At 49.0% G+C, this 23855-nt stretch overlaps 2 protein-coding genes across 9 annotated transcripts in view; one reads left to right on the plus strand and one right to left on the minus strand.

Moving 5' to 3' along the window:
- The window catches only part of ANGPTL2 (angiopoietin like 2), a 34140-nt gene extending 31853 nt beyond the window's left edge, over positions 1–2287 (plus strand). The window contains exon 5 of the mRNA XM_037159207.2: positions 474–2287. Coding sequence (XP_037015102.1) covers positions 474–673 — 200 coding nt within the window. The 3' untranslated portion in view covers positions 674–2287. The remainder of the gene's footprint in view (positions 1–473) is intronic.
- RALGPS1 (Ral GEF with PH domain and SH3 binding motif 1) overlaps positions 1–23855 on the minus strand; it is a 233640-nt gene that overhangs the window by 114592 nt on the left and 95193 nt on the right. For all 8 annotated transcript variants that reach the window (XM_037158690.2, XM_037158892.2, XM_037159020.2 and 5 more), the window contains one exon: positions 16049–16175. In XM_037158690.2, coding sequence (XP_037014585.1) covers positions 16049–16175 — 127 coding nt within the window. The remainder of the gene's footprint in view (positions 1–16048; positions 16176–23855) is intronic.

Consider the following 23855-nt stretch of genomic DNA (forward strand, 5'->3'; position numbering starts at 1 on the left):
AACAGTTTCAGCTCTTAAAAAAAATTCCCAGGAAAAACCCTTTTGCCTTCTGCCCGGCCCACCGCAGGTCACTGTCATTTTCTGGTCAAACCCGCACTGTGCCGTCCTCCCCAGCGCTTCCTTGGCACCAGGCCCTGAGCTAAGTGCGTAATATGTGCCTTTGTTCAATTCCCACAGCAGTCCTGTGCGGGAGGCATTATGCATATTATTATGCAATTTACCCTCATTTTACAATGAGAATTTGATGGCTCGGTGAGGTTAAGTCATTTGCCCAAGATCACACAGCTCGTTCGTCAAAAGGCCGAGCCTCAACAGACAGGTCTGGGCAGGTCTGAAGCTCGGTCCACCTCTCAAGCGTTCGTGCTCCAAAGGCCCTCCTCCCAGGGAGGGTCCTGCTGAAGTCCCCACGCAAGCAGTGGATATGGGTAAAGCCACCTCCTCCCTAACACCTTCTCATCCCCTCTCTCCTGCAGGAAACTGTGCCCACTACCAGAAGGGAGGCTGGTGGTATAACGCCTGCGCCCACTCCAACCTCAATGGGGTCTGGTACCGCGGAGGCCACTACCGGAGCCGCTACCAGGATGGCGTCTACTGGGCTGAGTTCCGAGGAGGCTCCTACTCACTCAAGAAAGTGGTGATGATGATCCGGCCCAATCCCAACACCTTCCACTAAGCCAGCCCCCCTCCTGACCTCTGGTGGCCTTCGCCAGGAGCCTGCCCTGACACGCTGGCCCCAGAGCAAAAAGCGACTCCGTGACACTCCAGGGGCTGGGGGGGTTGGGGGGGGCTTGGAGGACCAGGAGGCCCAGGAGGCCCAGGTGCTGGATTCTGTTTTCCCAAGTCACTGAGGCAAATAATGGAACTGGATGGGACAGTGTTCTCTGTTCCCATAGTGGTCCTCACACAAGACAGCCCCTCGGGTTTCCAGACAGGACTGCAGACCAGTCCTTCTTTAAGTTAATTAAGTCCCTACGATAAAAACACAACTTCAAAATACCTTCATAATATACACGTGTATGAGCCAACCTTGCACACTTATGTGTATACTACATATATATGCATTTAGATATATGGCACACATAATATATCTAGATACATATATAGGTTTGCCTTCTATACCTAAACACACGTATATCCGAGCTCTTACAAACAGCACTGCCCTCAGGAGAACAGCATTTCATCAGGTCGTGCGACTTGAGGCTCAGAGCGGGTCACAGACTGCAGAGCTCTGTCCTTCCGAGATCGACCCTTGGCGTCCACGTGCTGAATTCCTCCAGGAAGGCCACTCTCTCTCACACACGGGTTTCCAGCTTCCTCACTTAAGGACCCCTTTGGGCACCTGGTCAGATTTCAAAATCCCCCTCCATCTCCATCTCTATACTCCCCCCATTCTCAGGACTCTCACTGTCCCCCCTGCCCGTCCACCCATCGCTTACTCATCTGGTCAACACCGCCCCCTAAGTGCCTTGTGAGTTTGAGTCCCTGGCCGCCCACTCTACTTCCAGGGACCTTTCTGCTCGTCTCTCCTCCATTCCTGCCTTCTCCCTGCTTTTGTGGTCGCACGGTCCTTTCACGATTCCTTAGCCTCTCAGTGGGAGGACAGTCTGGGCTCCAGCCTCCTGGCCAGGAAAGGCCAGGCCAGGCCCAAAGCTAACCACCAGCTGCACAGATAATGTTATTTGCAGTTTTGTATTTCCCATTCACACATTAGCCTACACGTCATTTTAACCTTCACAGAAATAATAACCTACCTTGCCCAGAGACATTCAATCGAAGAGAAGCCATCATCTGACCACTGGGACCCCCGGCTGGCTACAGACCAAAGGTCCTGTGCTCTCAGGCCAACTAGAGTCCACATCTCATCCCCAAACGACACTTCCCCGGAGGATGCAGGTGCCACAAAAATGAGAGCTGGGCACTTCTCGTGAGTTACTGAATAACCGGGGCCACCGGCCCCTCGTCTGTTGCGTTACAGCAAGGTAGCCTTCCAAGCCCTGCTGGCTATGAAATGTCAGACTCGGCACTGCCGGAGCGGTCATCAAGCAGGGAGCCGAGATGAGTCCAGGGATCACCTCCTGGGGGGGCGAGTGGGTCGGGGTGTGTGAGATGTTGGAATGTCTGGAACTGTCTGTGTCAGGTGTGTGCCTATTACCTCAGCATTCTCACAAAGTGTACCATGTAGCGTGTTTTGTGTATATAAAAGGGAGGGTTCATTTTTAATATATTCCCGATTATCCTTGTAATGGCACAAATCTGCAATAAAAGCCATCAGTGGTATTTGGAAGTATCTACGCTGCGTGTTAATGTTTTAAAATGCCTTCCTGGGACCCCCTATATCAGAGCCTCTTTCAGTGAAACCAAGAAGAGATTCAGCACCAGGGACAAACACCAGAATCATTTAAATCACACTCTCCCTATCTTTGGTTCCCACTGACACCCCCTAAGTCCCAAGACAGTATCTCAGACTATGGTCCCGTGGAGCTCCACCCCCTTACATTGCCACGTGGCCTGGACATCCTGGAGACGCCTCGTAGGCAGTACGATCAGCACCTAGAACACCTTCCTCCAGGTCTGGTCCCATTCCCCCAAACGGCGCCATCTACTCAATTGCTCAGGTCAAAAGTAAGGACTTCTGTCCCGTGCTCACCAAGGTCCACCTGTCCCTGCACTCCAGCCCCCTTCTCTGCCTCAGTGTGAACACTTGTCTCTCCTTCTGCCTCGCTTTTATCCAGCCTCCCGAGACTCATATCCCCAGGCTGGAGCAGGTGCCAAACCATCCCCACAGGTGGTGACCCCAGACTGGTCCCATGGCATCCGCACCCGGCCTACCAGCAGCCTGTGAAGGAAGTGCAGAGAAAATGTCCTGGGGTGGGGGAATGAGTTGTCCCCCCCACCACAGGGAGGGTGGTGTGCCCCCTCACTCTCAATCAAGAGAGGAACTTCAAGGGACCACTCCAAGAGTCTGGCGTGGGCAAGCACAAGCACTACTGTCTGACCCACCACAAGTCTCAGGCCTCAGGCGGGGAGCCACGAGAGCTGGCCTCACTGGCAGCAAACAGCAAGCCCACTGGTGGGGGCAGGGAGGCAAGGACTCGGCTCTCCTAGGAACCAGAGGGCAGCCTGGAAGGTGTGGGAGGCCAGCAGCCAATCAGGGAGTCATAAGTGGTCAGCTGGAAAAGAAGCCTCACCCTCTCAGGGCAGCTGAGTCAGCGGTGCCCAGAAGGGAAAGTCTGAAGCAACAGCAGGAAAAAGGGAGAAAAGACAGCAGGGGCACGAGTTCTGGACAACAACCCAGCTGGCCACAGAAGATGACCCCTTGCCCCTCACTTCTCCCTCAACCCAAGCGCCACATCACTAGGCTGGCCAGTGGGGGAAGCAGGACAACAGGATCCAGTGAAGACGATGCCCAGTGCCCACCCCCAGCCCAGGCCCCCGAGCCTGGTCCGGCTGCAGGAGCCCAGTCTTCCGATTATGACACTGGGCTGTTTGGGACGACGTGGCCATTAGGGTGTGACTGTCTGGTCGTGCCCTCTGCGGGTACAGGACGCAACGCCTGGGCTTTGTCCTGCCTAACAGCAGGCAGCTGAAGGGGCCTGCTAGGTTTTCAGCATCGACTGGGAAGAAAACGAGTAGGCTGGAAAGTTGGTTTCCTCCTACACCTAACTGAGTCCAGCTCATTTAATAAGCTGGTTACGCAAGGACACGAGGTGTCTCCCAGAGTCCATGAGCAGGGACGCAGCTGGGCCTCCCCACGGCTGGGAACCAGACGCTGTCTGGAAGGCCTTCGAGAAGCAAGGCCACAGCTCTCTTCTTCTCTCCCTTCCCCTTTCCTCTTCCTTGCGCGCAGGGCCTCTTTCTGTCTCCCACTGCGCGTCCATCCGCTTTCCCCAGCACGGAGTTCCTGAGCTCACGCGCCCGCCCTCCGGCTCTGAGTGCCGGCACACACTGAGCAGCACCTCTCCTTTCCCACACCAACTCCGGGCCAGAGGACCCGACCGGCCTCTCAGGGCGGTGTCCTCCTCAGTCCTACCTGCTCTGCCTCAGCACCGAGCAGGTGGGAGGAATGAACACGGCTGCTGGAGTTCAATGCTGTGGGGAAGGTTGGGGAGTTCCCAGGTTCCCAGAAAAGGAGGGGGTCACAGCTTGGGTCTATTTCCAAAGAGTGTCTAGACTATACTCCAGCTCTCGCTGGTCCCTAACTTCTCCAGGGACCATACTTTGCCAGCTAAATGAATTCCGTCCCACTCCTGGGCAGGCTGCGCCCTACCCCCGGCCCTTCCACTGCTGACCCTGGCCCTCAACAGAGAGCATATCCAGCCCTTCCGGACCCCGCTGGGTCACTAAACAACGGCTGGCTGTGCCCAGATGGGGCTCCTCCTGCCCTTCCTGGGTACGCTGAGTTTCCTAACACTCTCTGTGGGTGAGTCTCGACGATCTCCACTGCGGTGGTCTTCCTGGCAGCACTTTGCTCTGGATGATGCTCACACCATCTACCACCGAGGCACACCACAGGTGTCTCCTTGAACTCTCACAACAAGCCTGGGAGGTGGGGCCTGTACTTACCCTCCTCTCCACACAACGGAAATAGAGGCTCAGAGGTGTAAGCGACCTGACCGAGAACATGAGGTCTGGCACACTCAGGATTTGAACTCCTGCCCCCGCGGCATTAGATCTCTCCCCACGAGCATGGTACTGAATGGCTAAGGCTCTCCCGTCGCCCCTGACCGGCTCCAAGATGCCTACGAATCATGGCAGTGTGGAGCCTCCTGCCCAAAGGAGTGGGTATGGGAGGTGGCTGGCCAGCCTGGCCGTGTAGAAGCAGCAGGGTGGACAGCAGTCCCCAGAGGTCAGAAAGCCAGTTCAGGGCTATGTGCCCAATTTCGGAGCAGTGGGCCGGGCACAGAATAATAGAGGGCAATGATGGAGAGTATTTCACAGCTTCTTGGGCTCCCAACCCTTTGCCAGGACCAAAGCTCTCAGGCCCTGCCTTTCTCTCTTCCTCTCATTGGACAAGAGAGCCACTTACAGTACAGCCTACAGACCCAGCCCCACCCTTTGGCACTCAGAATGTCCCTCTTGTGGCTGGTCCGGCTGTCACCTCGTGCACCAGTTCCATCTGGTGCACCAACTCTACCTGGTCCACATTCTGGCCCACAGGCTCTGGTAACTGGGTCCCTGATGTGATAGGACCCCCGCCTGCCATCTCCATGCTTTTAGGCCCAGGGGCTCGCTTATCTCTCAGGTTCCAGAGTCAGGCCTGAGCCAGCTCCAGCCTGGTGTCTACCACTTGTGGACACAATGCCTTAATACCAACCACCACCAAGACATTCAACTGTCCCGTCTCTCCTGGAGCACCCTGGGCCAGCTCAGCCCACACGTGAAAATAATCCCAGAGATAACCCCTCCAACCTGCGCAGCCTTCCCAAAGCCCTTACACACTGAGCTCTTCAAGGGTGTGCAGACCAACCAGCCGTCCCACCACCCGCCAGTCCATGGTCATGCTACATTTGACTCCATGGGCTGGTCAGGGCGTGCTCCCTCTGCCCCTCCTTTAGCACATGTACCCTCCTGAAGCTGAGGGGCATCTCATGATAGAAGAGAACTCCTTGCCCTGACTGGTGTGGTTCAGTGGGTTGGGTAGCATCCTGTGAACCAAAAGGTTGCCAGTTCAATTCCCAGTCAGGGCACATGCGTGGGTTGCAGGCCAGGCCCCTGGTTGGGGGTGTGTAAGAGGCAACTGATCAGTGTTTCTCTCCCTCTCTTTCTCCCTCTGTTCCCTTCTCTCTAAAAATAAATAAATAAAATCTTAAAAAGAAGAAGAAGAGAGCTCCTTGAGCAAGGGTGGACAGGCCACATTTTCCCTGCCCATTAGCAGAGCTAGGAGTGGCCCCAAGCCTGGAAGGAAGGCTAGCGTAGAGGGGATGGAACTAGAATTCCCTTCTGAGGTTCTGTGATGACAGAAGCCAACGCCCTAATCATCTCAAATTAAAGAGAAAATTAGAAGCACTTAGCCTCCCCAGAGCCCAGAATGCTGACCAAGCCCCAGACAAGTGTGCGCAGGAAATGAAATTCTGCCAGCCTCCTCTCAGCTGGGACCAACGGCCAGGCGGCCTTTCCTCATTGATCAGGACGGGGCGGGGCTGTGCCAGGTGCAGGGAGAGGGATTAGGGACAGAGATTCTGGATGCAGGAGTGAGAGTGGAGGGCAGCTGAGCAGCTGGGTGGGAGGCCTGAAGGCCTGGCTGCCTAACCCCAGAAGGGCCCAGGAAACGTGTTTGGAGGGAAAAAGCAGCTTCCCTTCCAAGAGCACAAAGGAGTGGTGGGCAGAGAAATGTGTGTTAAAAGACGTCCTCTTCCACCTATCATTTTATCGTAAAAACAACGGTTGGTAGTGCCTAGTGCTGGTGCCAGTGTGACACGCAGGCACGTTCCCACCATGCGGCTGGACATGTCACTGCGACCCCGGCAGTGAGGGCACTCGGCAGCAGCCCCGGCAGTCCCACTCCCCGAGTTCAAGGTTTCAGAAGCACTCTGACAGGCGAGTAAGGGTCCATGTGCACAGACATTCCCCGCGCACAGTCCGCCCCCGAGGCAAGGAGCAGCAGCCCACCCATCACCAGCTGGGGCATGGCTGAGCAACTGAGCACGCATCCGGGCACTGCCCAACGGGTCCCCGCGTGTCTGTGCCGTGGGCAAGAATGAAGTTCTGTATTTGGTGCCACTGTTGATGACACTGTGTTGTACAAAAAGGTGCAAAACGGGTCCTATAAAATGTCCCCATTTGGGTTAAAGAGCACAGTATTACTACTCTCACACCCCTGCACACGGACATGCACACAAGCAGATTAAGAGGTCCAGAAAACACTCGCCCACCCACAGCAGTGGCTGCCTCTGAGCACCGGGAGAGCAAGAAGTGGATTTTCGCTTTTCACGTCACAGACTTTTTAGTGGGAATGAGTTTTGCAACAAAGAGCATTACCTTTCTAACTTAATAAGCTTTTGAGAGAATGAGTGGGTGCTGAGCCCACTCCCGAGCACAGACTTTCTGGGAGGCCTTGTTTCTCGGACCCCTGCAGGTCTGGGCGTGACACCCCCTGCAGGCCAACACGCACTTGACAGGGAACTGCGGCCTTGCAGAGGGTGACTCTCAGGCCCTTCTCAGGCACCTCTCTTCCTCAGGGAGTGGCAAGAATTCGTCACCTCTCAGAGTGCAACCACACCTCTGTCCTGCAGGGTCTCCTGCCCATGAAATCAGTGCCTCAGGGGATGTAGCGTTTCCTGCTGGCCTAGAGGTCAGCCTTATGGTCTTTCATGTATCAAGTTTTACACCTGATTTTCCCCCAGTGCAGCTGGGGCAACAGAGTAATAAATGCAGGCAGCGATGCCGATCATGCATGTACTACCTACCCAATGTTGTCACAGATCACCCCCAACTTGAGCGGCTTCCGACAATAAACACTGATTATTTTGTAGCTTCTGTGGGTCAGGTATTCGCATGCATCTTAGCTAGACGTCTCTGGTCGAGGTGTCTCAAGTGATGTGGTCAAGCCGTTGGGTGGGGCCTGCCGCCTCATCCGAAGGCTCCACTTAGGTATGGTCTGCTTCTAAGCTCACTCACGGGGTTGTGGGCAGGTCTCCATCCCTGGCCACATGGGTCTCTTCACAGGACTGCCAAGTGCTTGGCAGCTGGATTCCCCCAGGTTGTGGGATCCGAGAGAGAGCAAGCATCCAACAAAGAAGGCACAGTCTTTTTATAACCCAATCTCAAAAGTCACGTCCCATTACTTCTGTCATTTTATTTGTTGGAAGCAAGTCAGTATGTTCTGCCCACACTCAAGGGAAGGACATGAGCACTGGGTCAGGGACCATCAAGGGCCCCCTTACAAGCTACCTACCACAAAAAATCTTTCAGATTTTCAGGGCATTGCCTTAACTCTCCCTCTCTGCAGCAGTGCAAGGAAATGTCCCAATGACCCCAGGTTAGTCAAGAGGATGGAGAAGCTCACTAGTCTTCCTCCGCCAGGCCCTTTTCTTCTTTAGGGCTACTTGACCCTGCCAGGGCCCCTGGTCTCCCTCCTCAGTCCCCTGTTCCACACAGGAGCGCCCTAGAGACAGTCCTCTTCTCTGCCTCCCTTCCTGGTTTCCCCGGAGGGGAAAGACCTGCTGGAGGGAACATCCAGCACAGCCTGAGGTTAGTGGCTGGAAACTGGGGTCAGACCTGGGTGTGAGCACAAGCTTTGGTAGCTTCTGCAGCTGGGAAATGAGTTAAAAGAACAGTGTCTGCCTCAGAGAAGGGGTGTTGGGAGGATTCAATGAGACCAGGAGAGCAGTGCTCCGCTGTCACGTGGTGCAGGAGGAAACCTGAGTTGTCGCCATCATTGTTACTATGCTTAGCTTCTAGTTAGAAATCCAAACGCTAAAGGGTCAAAGCAAGCAGTCACCCTCACGGTACACAGATCCCTTCCAGGAAAACACACTTTCTCTGCACAAAACGGGCTTATACTCTGACCTCCTTTTGGGGGGTCAGAGGAAGCTTCCTGACCCAGAGGAAAGCTGACTGCAAGTCTTCCTTGTGCCCCAGAAGGGAGGACGCACGCAGCTCTGGGCAGCGAAGCACGCAGGAAACGAACCCCTCCCCACTGTGTTTTCCTCCCACATGGTTTCTCTCCATGGAGACGGAGACAGTCAATGAAGGATGCGCGGGTTACGGCCGGGCAGGCCCCCAGCCAGAGCCTGAGATCCCAAGTTCGACTTGGTCTCCGCCTGGCATATGACATCGGACAAGTCATAAGTCAAGTCATGTTTTGTTTTTTTTTTAATCCACAAAATGAGAACTTTAGTAATATCCACTGGCTTTTTAAAAAAACATTGAGCACGACTGTGAAATCCCAGTCTCAGAAACGAGACAGAGAGATGTAAATCCCAGTCTCAGAAACGAGACAGAGAGATGTAAATTTTAAGGTAACAAATCCTGAGACTGCAAAAGTAAAGGCAAAGTTCCCTTCTAGAAGGGAAAAATGTAAGAAAATATACAGCGGACCACTCTACAGAATAAGGGGAAAGGCTCCCTTCCTTTGGGGTGGGGGTGGGTGAGGACTGAGATGAGTCAGAGGGCAGCTTCCCTGCTTGCTGGGCCCGGGGAGGGAGGATGCCTCGTCCGGAAGAAGGGGGAACTTGACCAAAGGCTCTCCTGGGCTAGGGGAGGGAAGGCCAGGGGTCAGCCCCTCAGCCTGTGGCCATAGGGCAAAGAGAAGAAAGGGCAAGGCCCACGGACTCCAGAGCGGGCATTGCGGAGTGCAGCCTGCGGCTTTTCTTCGTGGCACCAACATCCCCTTATCCATCCTAGGGCTGTGCTTCCCCAGCTAAGAAAGGCAGGAGGAGCCTGGCTCCACATGGGTCCAGCTGGAAAGACTGGTTAAGAGAAGCAGGGGATGACTGGAGGGAGGGACCAGAGGTTTGGAGCCAGGTGGCTGGTGGAGGCACCATGCAGCAACCAGGATGGACCTGTGGAACAAATGAGTATTCCTTGGGATCCTTGGAAGCACGAGGAGTGGGGAACTGGTGGGGGGGGGGGAAGGCTGGATTTACTGCATATGGAATGGAATTTTTTTAGTTGGGTATTAAAGGAAAGGATTATCCTTAATGCTGGCAAACTTGGGGACAGCTGGATAATATCGTGTTAACGCTGACTTGGGAGCCATTAGACTTGGTCTTAAGTACTTGCAGCCCCCACCAAGGGGGCAACAGCCACTTGGATCCACGTTCTGGAAGGCCGAAGTGCTGGCGGCATCCGCCAGCCCAACCCCTCTGGCCTTCTGCAGGCAGATCAAGCGCACCTGTGCTTGCCCTTCCTCCACGCTTTCAGGGGGCCTGCCACTCAAGTGCACACACCGATTCTCCAAGCCCGAGTACATGCCAACGCCCTGTGTCTCCATCAGGTATGAGGGACCTGCTCGCTGACAGCTGTTTTATGTCTTTCCAAGGCTTTGCTCTCAAATGAACCATTTTTGAAGGGATTTCCTCCTCCCACTAGCCATTTCTGAAATGCAGTGATATACCACAGGCCTCTGCATGGTCCCCCACCTGGTCTTCCCGCCTCCAGCCTGACCGCCTCAAAGCCATTCACCACAGGCAAAGTGACTTGTTTGAGTGCAGATCCAGTCTGGTCATGTCCTTGCTCCGTGGTTCCCAACTGCTCTGGGCGGGGGTGGGGAGGGCAGGGGGTCAGAGCCTGAGCTCCCCTCTCTGAGCGTCTAGGCCCCAGGCGATCTCACCCCTCCCTTCCCTTCCAGCTGCTTCCCACGACACTCCCCCTCACTCTGTACTCTCCTGCCAGTTTTTCCAGCAAACATGCTTTCCCCCACTCCATGGTTCTTGCATAAGCTGCTGTCTTTGTCTGGCATGCTGACCTCTCACCCTTCACCCTGCGTATTCCCCTTTAGGGCTTCCCTCCAGAATGCCTGCCCTGGCCCCCAACAAAGGTCTCCCTTTGTTGACTCCTTTGCCTTTCCCTTCACAGTGCTCAGCTCACTTCTGGTTTCTTGCTCACTGCCTGTGATCGGACCTGGGATGTGAGCTCCAGCGGAGCAAAGGTGGTGTCTGGGGGTCCGTTGCTGGAGGATGACCAGCTGTGACACTGCCACCTTGCAGAGGGCCTGCCACCCTCAGGCTCAGGGGAGCCCCTCACTCACCCTGCAGTCCCTCAGGCTTTCAGGCACCATGTGAAAGCGCCTGTGACCAGTGACACTTCTTCATTAAAGTCCTCTCAGAAACCCAACGGTGTGGGTCTGTTCATTTTATACTCAGAAATGACTTGCCTTTATTCTGAACTTCAGAGTTCATCTTTAAAAGGAGGGGCTTGCTTATTTGAAGAAATAGCTTGGGTTCTAGAAATGTATTTCACATATTGGAAGTTGGAGTAAATTTACCAAGAATGTCTAAATGTTCTCTTACCATTCAGAACTGTCAGAATGCTGAATTTTGTTCCTTGACAGGTCACAATTTTCCACACTGCCTACAGTTACTTTTAGAATCAGCTCTAAACCTTTTAAAATCCATTACATTCCTAATTTTATTTAGCTATTTCCTGGAGGAAATTATAGGCAGTGAAAACCGAACACTCTCTAAGTCAATCAAGCTCTTTAGAAACAAATGGGGCAGCCGTTCTTCCTGGCTCTTTGCCTGCTTTTCTCATCATTTCAATGTGAATTAGACATTTAAAAGCTGCCACCAGATAAAAATAAGCTGCAAATAACCAACATGACCATCTTTCCATCACCATTTTTGAAGTAACTGAAAAGAAGGTTCTGATACAAAGAGTCTCATGTTTAAAACGTAGTTCTCCCCTCTACTTTTTAAATTGTATTTCAATATTTGGTATAGGCATACAAAACTTCCAATGCACAGAATCTGCTCTGGAAGGACCTGGAAACACCAAGAGGCACACCTGTGGAGAGTGCTGTTAGCAGAGGGCGGTACACACAAGCCTAGAAGAATCACCACCGAGCCAAGCCCACGCCTGCCCCCGCAGGCAGACGACCGCCCAGTAGCCGGCCATCCACGACTCCCTCAGGCAGTGGCACTGACAAAGCAGCTGGAAGCACCAGGGACCCACCTCAAGTCGCTCCGAGGAATAACTCCCTATCCCCCAGGGAACATCCTGCAGCGAGGACTTCGCCAGGGGAGAAGTGGTTTCAGACACTTTTTCCCTATCTTGCACTCCCCAGGAATTATGTGACAGTTCCTCTTTCGATAAACAAATCTGTCCCTGGGACAGGTGGGGTTTTCCAGAGGAGCCGCAGGACGGAAACCGCAGCCTGGATGGCGGCAGCGTCTGTCCTCGGCCATCAGACGTGCAGGGAGGGCCCTGGCTGCCCTCGGGGTGGATGGCTCCACTCCTTTAGTGACGGGATGGCAGTTACCATGCCTGTCTGTGTCAGGAGCCGTTCTGCTGTGGGTGTGAGAAGGGTAGTGCCACTGGCCTGGGGGTACAAGAGGACAGTTAAGCTGGGCTGGCTGGGAGGCAGAAGTAAGAGGGCCTTGCAGGAGAACCAGGCCTGCACAGAGTCTCTCCTGCCAGGAAGAGGCAGCTGAGACGAGGTGATCAAGGACAAGGGGCTGAATCCAACCCAAGACTCAGTGGCAAGGGGCCTCAGGGCCTGCACAGGCTTCCTGTCCACTGCAGATCTAACGGGAGCTTCCAGTGGCCTGAGCACAGGACTTAACTGTAGTTGAGGGACCTGAGGTGCATCTGCTGAGTCAGATGACAAGGGACATGAGTCAGAACAGGGAGATGGTACTGGCCCAGTCTGCCCTTGGCTGAGACCCATGGACGAATGCCCTTGGGCATCCAAGACAGCACCGCCTTGTGATCCAAGAATAGAGAGTATCACAGTTCTTCCCACTTTATACCCTGCCTGATGGAGGCCAGCTACGAGCCCTGAATGGCAAAAGGCGTATAGGTGGCAACTGCAAGGGAGGGGCAGGGGAGCAATGACCTGGACACTAGAGGTGGGGAGTCAGGAGAGGGCAGAGTCAAAAACTTGGGGCTTAAAGCCAGACCATCTGGGCCGATCCTGGCTCTGCTACTTTCCAGTTATGTGACCTCAGGCAACCTCTCAGTACCTGAGCATTCACCGCAATAATGCATTAAAATGCCTACCCAAGTGCCAGGCACAGAGAAAGCAGACAGTCCATGGCAGCTCTTGCGATCATTTTATGAGAGAGAAGAGGCCGTCCTTCCCAATCCTGGAGCACCTGCTGACGGAACCAGCAGACTGCATTAGCTTGCCTTACCCTAATACCATCAACCTCAGCCCTCAACTGATTAGGCTCTGGCGAAGTGGGAATGGGCTTGGGAGCCGTGTACACCAACACACCTTTGCTCCGTGGATCTGAGAAGGGGCTCTGCCAGCCACCAAAGAGAAAGACATTGCAGTTTACCGCCAGCCATAGGTGAGGCGGGAAAAGGGTGAGAAGACATGAGAAAAGAATGCACAGGATGGTGTTTGACCCAGTAACATGACTTCAGACTGCACAAATGAGAGACTTTCACTCCCCTACTGTAAGGCAGGTCTCTCACATCGGGTCCAGCTAAACTCTGTTTTCAAGGATCACCCACAATACAAATCACTTTAAAATATTAAAACCCAAAACACAGTCAAAGATTTATAACATGAATATAAAGGAAAAACAAAACATTTTACAGACTTACACATTTCAAAGAAGTAAAGGAAAATAAGAAATATAATCAAGATCATTCTGTAGGGGACATTTTGAAACAAATTGATGATTTTATAAACTTCTATATACTAAATGATACAGGGCAAGGAGATTCCAGCCTATGTTCCTGTCCTTAGACCACATTGTCAAAATTTAGTAACTTGAATATTACAATTTAATAATTACGGGAGTAATTCGACAAGTTACACCTTTTGTTTCCAGCACCCAGGAAACATGAACAGCACGTGACCTTATACTAACCCGCAAGACAAATCTCAAACACTTTTAAAAACCCAGAAAGCATATATGTTACATATTCTAGGCGAACGTAAAAAAGTGAGAGAAAAGACTGTTTTTAAAGACCGAAGCTGCTCACAGCAGTGTTGTGTGCAACAGCCAAAACACGGAACCCCCAGGTGCCCACCAAACAAGGGGCGGACAGATGAACAGCACGCGGTGTGTCTGGGCAATGGACACGGCCTGGCAATCAGAAGGAACCAAGTACTGGTCATGGTCCAACATGGATGGACATTTAAAACAGGATGATGTGAAAGGAATAAAGCCAGTCATAAAAGACCACATGCTATAGATTCAGTTTTCATGAAATGTGCAGAATCAGCAAACCTATGGAGACAGCAAATAGACGAGTGGTTGCCAAGGCTGAGGATGGGTGAGTGAAGAGTGGGGTGACTGAAAAAGAAGGGGTGACTGCAAATGGATATGAGGCTTCTCTTTGGGGTGTAAAAATGGCCGAACTTGTGCGGATGGCTGCACAACTCTATGAAAATACTGAAAACCATTGAACTGTGCACTCTACATGGATAGTATATGAATTACATCTCAGTAAGGCCACGTGAAAAAGACCACGCCCTTGGAAATTTAAAAACCACCATCTTAACTAATACTTGGATGAAAGTAAAAGGGAAACCATAATTACAGAACAATGAAAGAATATCAGTCAGAACGTTATACATTAAAATATGTAGGATGTAGCAAAACGAGCGATTATAAGAAAATGTATACCCACTGCTTTCCAAACTAAAGTGCAAAAATAATATATATATAAATGAACCAATAATTCAACTGAGTAATTAACAGAAAAACACAAAGCGATTTAAGGGAAGCAGGAGAAGTGAATTATAAGACAAAAGTGGAAATTTCATCAAATTTAGGATGCCATCTATTACAAAAACACTATTATTTTATGCATCACTAAGAAAACTGCTGCCAATTAAGTAATGTCACAAGGCTTTGTTACCATGAACTGAAAGGTGCATCCCAGCCTCAGAGCTGCTAAAGGGTGGAGGGAAAAGCATGTGCTAGGCTCGTGGAACGCAGTGAGCTAGAAAGCAGGAGGACAATGTGACTGATGAACAAATACAAAGTCCAATCCTCTAGAAAGGCCAACTGACATACCTCTGGCAAAGCAAATTAAAGAGAGAGAAAGGAAAAATGCAGACTATTAGGAATACAAAGCAAATATAACCATACATAGTTTAAATTTTATGAGGATATCATAAAACTCTATGGTCAAAAAAATTAAATGAGAAAAATTTTCATGCTAATAATTTTAAAAACTTGAATTGAACGGACAATTTTCTATTAAAAATAGATTTTCTACCAAAAAATAGATTTTTAAATTGGTTTTAAGAGAATTAGAAAATCTAAATAAACAATGCTCATGGAAGAAAGTTGAAAGTTGTCAAAAATCGATCTCAACAGTTTGTGCCACACCCCTGAAAATACTGGAGGCCGCTTCTATACCTTGATTTCCCTCGCCATGAATACTATTTTAGATCATAAAAAGATAGAAATATTTTTCATAAAATTAGCACAACCCTGAAACCCAAACTATAAGAAGCATTTTTCACCTAGCAAATTGGCAAAGATGTAAAAAAGAGAAAGGAAAAGAAAAAAACACATGAAAATCCAAAGTATTTGTGCAAGTGGGAAATACAGGTAATTTCATCCCCTTCCAATAAAAGTATAAGCTGTTACCACCTCTCTGGAGAGCATTTTAAAAATATGCATGAAAAGGCATAACGTTTTGCTTCCATTTTGACCCAGTAATAGCAATTCTAGGAACTTATTTTATGGTAATAATCGTAACTGTGTGCAGGAAGTTTCTGCAGTAAGGATGTTCACAGCAAAATTTTAACAGCAAAATACAGAAACAATTTAAATGTCAATATTAGAGAGCAGATTCACGTGCGACGGGACTGAGTCATAGTGCAGAAATGTAGGTGATACCACTAAACGCTCACAATAGAATAAACATATATATTTTAAACGCACCCAAATGAATGAAAAGACATGAAGCAAAATAGGATTGTCTATAGGTGGGATAATAAATCACATTAACTTTACTCACTTCCTAATTCTTTATAGTAAGTGTGTATTATTTTCTAATCAGAAGAATCAATAACCGTTATTATAATTTTGTTGGTACAAATCTTCTAAAATTTGTTGACAATGCCCAGAGAACCAGAACAGAGGGGTTCGGGCCTGAGCTCCCTCAGTTTGGGAGGCTGTGGATAAACAGGTGAGAGTCTGTGACCCTTCCGGGCTGCAGGCTGGGAGACCTGGGGTTCACAGGGTCCTCGTGTGGGAAGCAGAACGTCACCTGTTTCCAGGCCCTCGTCAAGGCTCCTGTCCTTGGGAAGTAGCAATAGCCTGTTTCAACCCAAGGATCCAGCCAGTTAATCACCTCTTTATCCTTGGCCCATGCTGCTTCCTGGGAATTTCTCAACTAGAAACTATAAAAACATCATATTGGGCACTGAACAGCTTTCTTAAAAAATAAACAGTAAGTCGATTCAAACTCCTACCTAGATAGGGAATACTGGGAACCATCTTCAGGCTTCGGATGTACTCCCGAGTCCGCTTGTAATTGTCTTCTTTAGACATCAGGTAGTCCAGTTTCTCAAAGGTGGTCTTGTCTTTTCGATTCAAAAGCTAGGGTGAGAAGAACACATAGGGTATGATGAGGAAGAAGAGAAATGAACCAGAAGAAGCTAACGAGAAGGACAACTGTGGGTGAAGACTAAAGGGAAACATCTGGATGGTGTGCCTGTGGCGAGCCAAACCCTAAGCACAACAGAAGAGCTGAAGGACAGGTTTCGTGTGGAGATGGGAAGTTGGCCTCGGTGTGCCACTTTTCATAGAATCTCGCCCTTGGAAGTCATCCTTTGAAGCTACCTGGTCCACTGTTCTAACTGACACCAGAATCCCCTGCAGAGCACCTGCCTCCAGGACGTGGAAACCGCCACAACAGCAAGGAGCTCAGAGAGTAAAGCACACTGAGGTGTCGCAGCTACCCCAGCCTCCGTACCTGAGTCCACAGCTACACTGTGCTTGCTCCTCAACGTCTCTGCTGCTGCCGAAGGCCCCAGGAAACCTCACAGGACTCACCTGTGTGCGCTGTGCACACGGCCAGGCTGCCTCTCCAGGCTAGGCTGCCCCCTCCAGACTCCTGGATATGGCAATTTAACAAAAGAAGCCAAGCTTGCCCTGGCTGGTGTGACTCAGTGGATTGAGTGCTGGCCTGAGAATCAGAGGATCACTGGTTTGATTCCCTGTCAGGGCACATGTGTGGGTTGTGGGCCAGGTCCCCAGTAGGGGGTACACAAGAGGCAACCAGCCTCTTGTTGTTACTTTCCCTCTCTTTCTCCTTCCCTTCCCCTCTCTCTAAAAATAAATAATAAAATCTTTTTGAAAAATAAAATTAAAGAAGAAGCCAAGCTTTTAATCCATATACAGTCATATAAGTGATGACTTAGTTAAGAAAATACAGGAGGAGCAGGCACCCACAGCCCAGACATGACTGATATTTCTGGTACGTAGAGGAGGGTTCTGTGTGCATAGGAGGCTTTTTGGAAGGAAGGAATAGAAGCCTGAATGTCATGGTCATCCTGCATGTCCCAGGTCAAGGCCCAGGGCCAGGAAATGGCAGTAAGTCTCCTTGAATAACATGGATTTGAGGAGAGGCATCAATGTTGGGAGAAGAGGCTTAACAAGAGCATTTGGGGGAGGGTCACACAGAGAGGAGTGGCTTTGGCACAGCACCTGGCTCCCCCAAGGTGAGCTTCCAGGACCTGGTGCCTCTGGGACTTTAGATCAATGGCTGGGCCCAGGAGTATAAATGGAGCGAGACCTTAGCCCTGGAGCATCTTCGGTCGAGCTTGGTGATCAGACCCCAATGGTCTGAGCAAGGACCTGGACCAGCAGAGCTGCCACGTTCGTCAGACTGAGGTCGGCGAGTGTCCAACGGCCCTCGTCACACAGCAGAGAGCAGTGGAACCGTACCAGGGGAAGTCCAGCCCCAGGGGAAGCGGGCCTTTTGTGCTGAAGCAACCCCGTTAGGTAACTTGAGTACAGATGCAGTGCGGTTCCCAAGACCTGGGTCTGCACATCCCAGACTCAGGCCATGTCTGCATCAGGGAGCCTGCATCAGGGCCATGGGCATGCCCTGCCCAACTCCTGGATCCTCAGACTCTGGAGCCACAGAGGACTCAGCTGTGTGACAGCCCAGCGGAGCCATGACAGTTTAAAGACTTAGAGGAGGAGAGGGGAAAGAATAAGCTAAAAGGAAGGTCCTAGTGCTGAAGAAGTTAGAAAGTAAATAGCAAGCTTTTTTTTCTGACTGAGAAATTCAGGACATACCAGGGTGGGGATGCTACACAGATGCTAGGGACAACGCTGCTTAACTGGCTTACTAATTTGAGGCTGTTACTCATCACATTAACAAATGAACAGGAAATAACACCATCCCCCATGTGCTATTTGTAAAGCCCCACAATGTAACAGCTCATCCGATCCTTACACAGCCCCGTGACACAAATGGAGCTAAGACTTGCCTCTATTTCAGATCCACGATTGCTGGTCTGAGTATCCCTGGGGAACTCAGTTCACAGAGGACAGAGATGCCTATTACAGCAACATGGTAAGTAAATAGAGACCAAGAACCCAGACAGACAATAAGTAAACTATGGGTGGGGGAAGTGACAAGGAAAGCCAAATAGAGAAAGTCATTTGAAAAGAACATACATTTAAGGACGAGAAATTCACTACATGAACAACATATACCTGGATCAGAATGAGATACTCTAGTTATGAACTGCCCTATTGTAAAGTTCAGCAGGCCCCTCGCATCCCTGACTGGGAGGTCATCTCTTTATTAACGCAACGTAGAACTGCACTGACTTCTTTGGCAACCACCCATGTTCATCCAGCAGCCACACAAATCCCTGCGTGGTCCTCACGCTTTCTGCAGCTGACCAGTGCTGGTGCCCAATGCTCACACCGCTGGCTCTGTGGACCCAGGTGGGAAATTGCCTGTGTCCCCTTCCACATTCGGCCTATCTGCCTAGCTTGTCAAGTGCCTCTGAGCGTGGTACCACATCACCTGTGTCCTGACATAGACACGACCAGGCAGGTCACTACGAGGTTAGAGCCCTTGGAGACGTCCCTGAAAATCACTCTGTAGACTAGACCTCAAATCAGTAACTGGGGTTCCTTGGCAGAGTGGGACAGCCACAGGCAGTCACATTTGCATGCTTCCTAAATTGAAAACCAAGGTCTTCCAGTTCACACCAGCCTGTGTGAACCTTGCCTTTAAAGACCTACTCCCTACCAAACCCCCTGCCCTACCCGAACGCACACACTCATTCCTGGATCTGGTTAACCTCACTCATCTGCTCCACTCTGTGCCCACAAATGAAATTCAGGGTCGCATCACATTTGCAGAGGATGACAGATGACATAAAAACTCAGAACATCTATTTCCCAATCAGGTATTTGAATGCTACTTAAGAACTTCCTCTAGTAAAATAAAGGACTAAACCACATGCAGGGAAACACAGGACACGAGAAACAGAGGGCCCAATCCAGGAGCAGCAAGGGGAGATTCTGAGATGGCAGCTGAACAGCAGGCCTTGGGAACACCTGGTCCACGTCCCAGAAGAGACACGTGCAGAGAACGAGAAGGAGTCACAGAAAACCTGATAGGACCACGCACTTGTTGGCATGTATTTATTATATTAGAGATCTATTTATTATACATATAATATAAAAATAAATAACTTAAGGGCTTATATATAAAATCTAATAAAACATTATACAATATTTAAAACATAATATTAAAATATATATTATGAAATAATATAGTGTATAATATATAAAACATTATTTGTGTGTGTACACACACACACACACACACACACACACATACAGTTGATGCTTGAACAAGGCAGGTTTGAATGTCACAGGTCAATTAAACTGTGTGGGTCAATTTTTAAAAATCAGTGTAGAAGTCAAGCTACACAATTCAAACTGGTGTTGTCCGAGTCCGCTGTGTGTGTGGGTGCCTGTGCTTGTAGATAGAAGGTAGCTAGAGTGAGAATTTTTTTTGTTTTATCAGCACTCTTTATTTTCTTTTTTTAAGTATATTTTATTGATTATGCTGTTACAGTTGTCTCAATTTTCCCCTTTTGTCCCCCTCTGCTGGTACCCACCTTAGTTCTTGTCCTTAGTCCTGTCCTTAGTTCCCTCCTTAGTTCCTGTCCATAAATATGCAAGTAAGTTCTTTGGCTTCTCCCTTTCCTATACTGTTCTTAACCTCCCCCTGCCCATTTTGTTCCTACCAATTATGCTTTTTAATCCCTGCACCATTTCTCCCATTCTCTCTCTACCCCTCCCTGCTGATAACCCTCCAAATTATCTCCATACCTATGATTCTGTTCTTGTTCTGGTTGTTTGCTTAGCTTGTTTTTGTGTTTTAGATCCAGTTGTTAATAGTTGTGAATTCGTTGTCATTTTAATGTTCATAGTTTTGATCTTCTTTTTCTTCTTAAATAAGTCCCTTTAACATCTCTTGTAATAATGGCTTGGTGATGATCCTTTAGCTTTATCTTTTCTGGGAGAGAGTCCCCAACAAGTTAGACCTAGAGAGGCCCACACCAAGACACATCATAATTAAAACGTCAAAGGTTAAAGACAAAGACAGTCTTAAAAGCAGCAAGAGAACAGCAGAGAGTCACCTACAAAGGAGTTCCCATAAGGCTATCAGCTGATCTCTCAGAAGAAACTTTGCAGGCAAGAAGGGACTGGCAAGAAGTATTCCAAGTGATGAAAAGCAAGGACCTACAACCTAGATTACTCTATCCAGCAAAACTACCATTTAGAATGGGAAGGGCAGATAAAGAACTTTTTAAAAGGGAATTAGAAATTCCAGGGAAACAAAAAAGTATTCAATAAAGGACATGTCATTGATGGTTTACTACCTGACTACAGAAAACCATATTTACACATCCCTAATAATTAAACCACGAAACACTCACCTAACAAGTGACAGAACTGCAGTAACATGAATGCATTTGAAAAATGAAGGAAACTGGGGAAAACTAAACAACATCTATCATACAAAGGAGTCACCAAATACTGCCTAAAGTAAACAGACCAGGAAATTTCAGCCCGAGCACATTGGCGGGCGAGCGGCAGAAACTCCTGGCAGAGGCAGCTCCTTCACTTGAAGGTCAGTGGCGGCCTCTGGGGATAAACGGGGCCTGGAGAGACGAGTGAGTGCTGTTGCACTAAGCCTTTCAGCACTTAGTGATTTTTAAAATTCATGTGTGTGTATCATGCTGCAAATTCTTTTGAGATTCAATTTTTAAATACAGTGTTTATTCAAGAAAAAAACAGCTACACATTTTAAAGGTTTATTACAAGTGCAGCCATAAACTAAAAACCTCGTAAGAATTGAGGGTCCTTTATAATTTAGAGTTTACAGGAAGTTTCAGGAAGAAACCTTGTAGAAATATTATATACCCAAGAAAACAGGTTTTCTGCCTGCCTGAGTCAAACAGGTACTAAAAGCATTCAAGTCCAGGAGGAGAGGTTGGGCAAATCCGAGTGAGGACAGGCTCCTCACTGCAACAGGCAAGTGCACCTGCGGGGAGGCTCGGAAGCCTTGGGGCGCCCAGCGGTGCCCTTGCACGGTGCTCACAGTGGTGGGACCAACTGTGTGGTTGCATCTGGGCCCCACTCAGCTACTGACCCCCCAGAAGGCGCAGCCAGCTGGCTGCACGCGCCCCACTGTCCCCTGCATCTGCTGTGGGTCCTGACTCAGAGGATGCACTGCCTGAATGCTCAGTGAACAAAAGAACAGCAAAACTCACAATGATGACTTAAAAATCCAACTTCGTGGAAAACTGTGAGCACTTAAATGATTCTTGGGGAAAAGGGGAAAAAGCTAAGGCTATAAACTATTCACAAACCACGAATGATAAGAACACTTGTATGTTAAACTATGTGGTTGGGCCAAAACTGTGGGTTTAAACTCTTTTATAATTAAACAACTGAGAATATAAATAAACTAAACATTCAACTCAAGAGGCTAGAAGAATGAGAGGGCAGTAAGAAATGGATTAATAGATAAGATTGGACATTGTTATGTTGAAAAACTAAATACCAAACATACAGAAATGATAACTAAACTCAAGAACTAATTTTTATAAAATATCAATACAACAGGTAAAAAACCTCTATAAATAAGGCAAAAAAATAGACAACATTGGGATTGAGAAAGGGGCTATAACCACATCCGTAAAGTGAACGAAAATTACAAGGTGAAAATCCATACTTGCATATTGATTTCACGTAACTTTCATGATGCCAAGAGCCTCCCACAAGGGATAAACAGGACTCGTGAATCATGGGGTCAAAGCCAGATAGCTTGGTCAGACCTGAAGAGTGCTGCTTTGGAAATTCCCTAATCATACTCCAAGAGCGTGCACATGGCACTTGCGTGTGACTAATAATAAAGCCCCTCCCCCCACCTTTCTAGTAAATAGTTCAAATCCTTCTCCATGGAGGGAAAAAGAAAAGTCCCTCCAAATCCTCTCTATGAGGACTTTGGTATCTTGTCCCACTGCCTTGAGAGGGCAACATTTCTCGATACATGGAAATGTTTTTCAACGAAAAGCCTGCTGCCTCAAATATGTAAAACTGGCTCAAAATTCTACTTTAATTCCAGTGTCTACTGTTGGTATGGAAAGAATTTTTAGTGCTGTGGCTGATCTATGGACCGATGGCTTCAACAGACCGAATGTGGAATGAGTGAGGAGTGAAACTAGGGCACTTAAAAAAGTAATTTTCACTTCTTTGAATACAAATGATCAGATTCTGAAAAACATGCGCAAAGTCATATATCTAATGTAAAATATTAGATGCAATGGAGAATGTCACAAATAACATAAGAAAAGCTCGTGACTTCGAAATTCAGTAGGTGTCCTAGCTAGCTGTCTGTATTTGTCTTTGATTATGATTGTTTAAACTCTGTACGGATAGAATTTAACTTGTAGAAAATGTTATAATGCCAATAATTCCGGTCTATAGAAAGGCAAATTATTACCCTGGGTTTACTGGCAAGTTTTGTAACCATTTAAAAAATGATTTCAGCCCTGGCTGGTGTAGCTCAGTGGATTGAATGCAGACCTGAGAATCAGACGATCGCGGTTTGATTCCCAGTCAGGGCACATGCCTGGGTTACAGGCCAGGTCCCAGCAGGGGATGCATGAGAGGCAACCATACACTGATGTTTCTCTCCTTCTCTCCTTCCCTTCCCCTCTAAATGCAAATAAATAAAATCTTTCATTAAAAATAAATAAATAAAACATGATTTCAATATTCCTCACCTGACTGTAAGTACTCTGGGCTCTCTTTTTATACCGTTGTAATACCTTACTGGTTCTCTCACTCATTCGTGAGTTAAATAAAATATTTAACAAGTATTCATTTTATATTTGCATGAGTAGTGATTTTATGTTTTAAAAAGGTCCTTTTGCCCTGGCTGGCGTGGCTCAGCGGATTGAGTGCTAGCCTGCAAACCAAACAGTCACCAGTTCAATTCCCAGTCAGGGCACATGCCTGGGTTGTAGTCCAGGTCTCCAGTAGAGGGCATGTGAGAGGCAACCACCCATTGATGCTTCTCTCCCTCTCTTTCTCCCTCCCTTCCCCTCTCTCTAAAAAATAAAATCTTTAAAAATAAAAATATCCTTTAACAGTTTCTATGCACATACACATACATACACACAGATATTCATATGCATGTGTACACACACACCAAATTTATGGGGCTGGAGAGGACCCAGACGGCAAAGAACGCACAAGCAGCAGTCTGGAGGCAGGAACACAGAGATGCGCCAGGGAGCAGCGGCTGAGCAGCAATGCAGGTGAGCGCTGCTTTGGACGAGACTGGACAGGCAGGGAGAGCGGGAAACTCGTCACTCGGCGAAGCACATTTCTGAGGTGGCCATTTGGACACTGCGCGCAAGTGATGGCCATTTCGACCACTGGTTCTGCGTTTCCAGATCTGTCAACTCAACGTGCAGACAGGGTGCCGATCACAAGCAGCTAAGCACGAACGGCATATACTAATAAAAGGGGAAAGAATGAGCTGATTGTGGCCACGCTGGAGCAGGAAATTCCTCCGGCCAACTCTTGCGTCCCTTCCGCACACGACTGGAGGTGCTGGGCGGCTGCTCTGCTGGCCGCAGTGAAAGGTTTATGGCTTGTTTTTCAGGACCAGGAAGTAGGTGTGAAGTAGGTACGAAACATTTTGATGTCTGCGGCCACTGC

Source organism: Artibeus jamaicensis, unplaced genomic scaffold, assembly GCF_021234435.1.
Source record: "Artibeus jamaicensis isolate MK-2021 breed Jamaican fruit bat unplaced genomic scaffold, CSHL_Jam_final contig_471, whole genome shotgun sequence".
NCBI classification, from domain to species: Eukaryota; Metazoa; Chordata; class Mammalia; order Chiroptera; family Phyllostomidae; genus Artibeus; species Artibeus jamaicensis.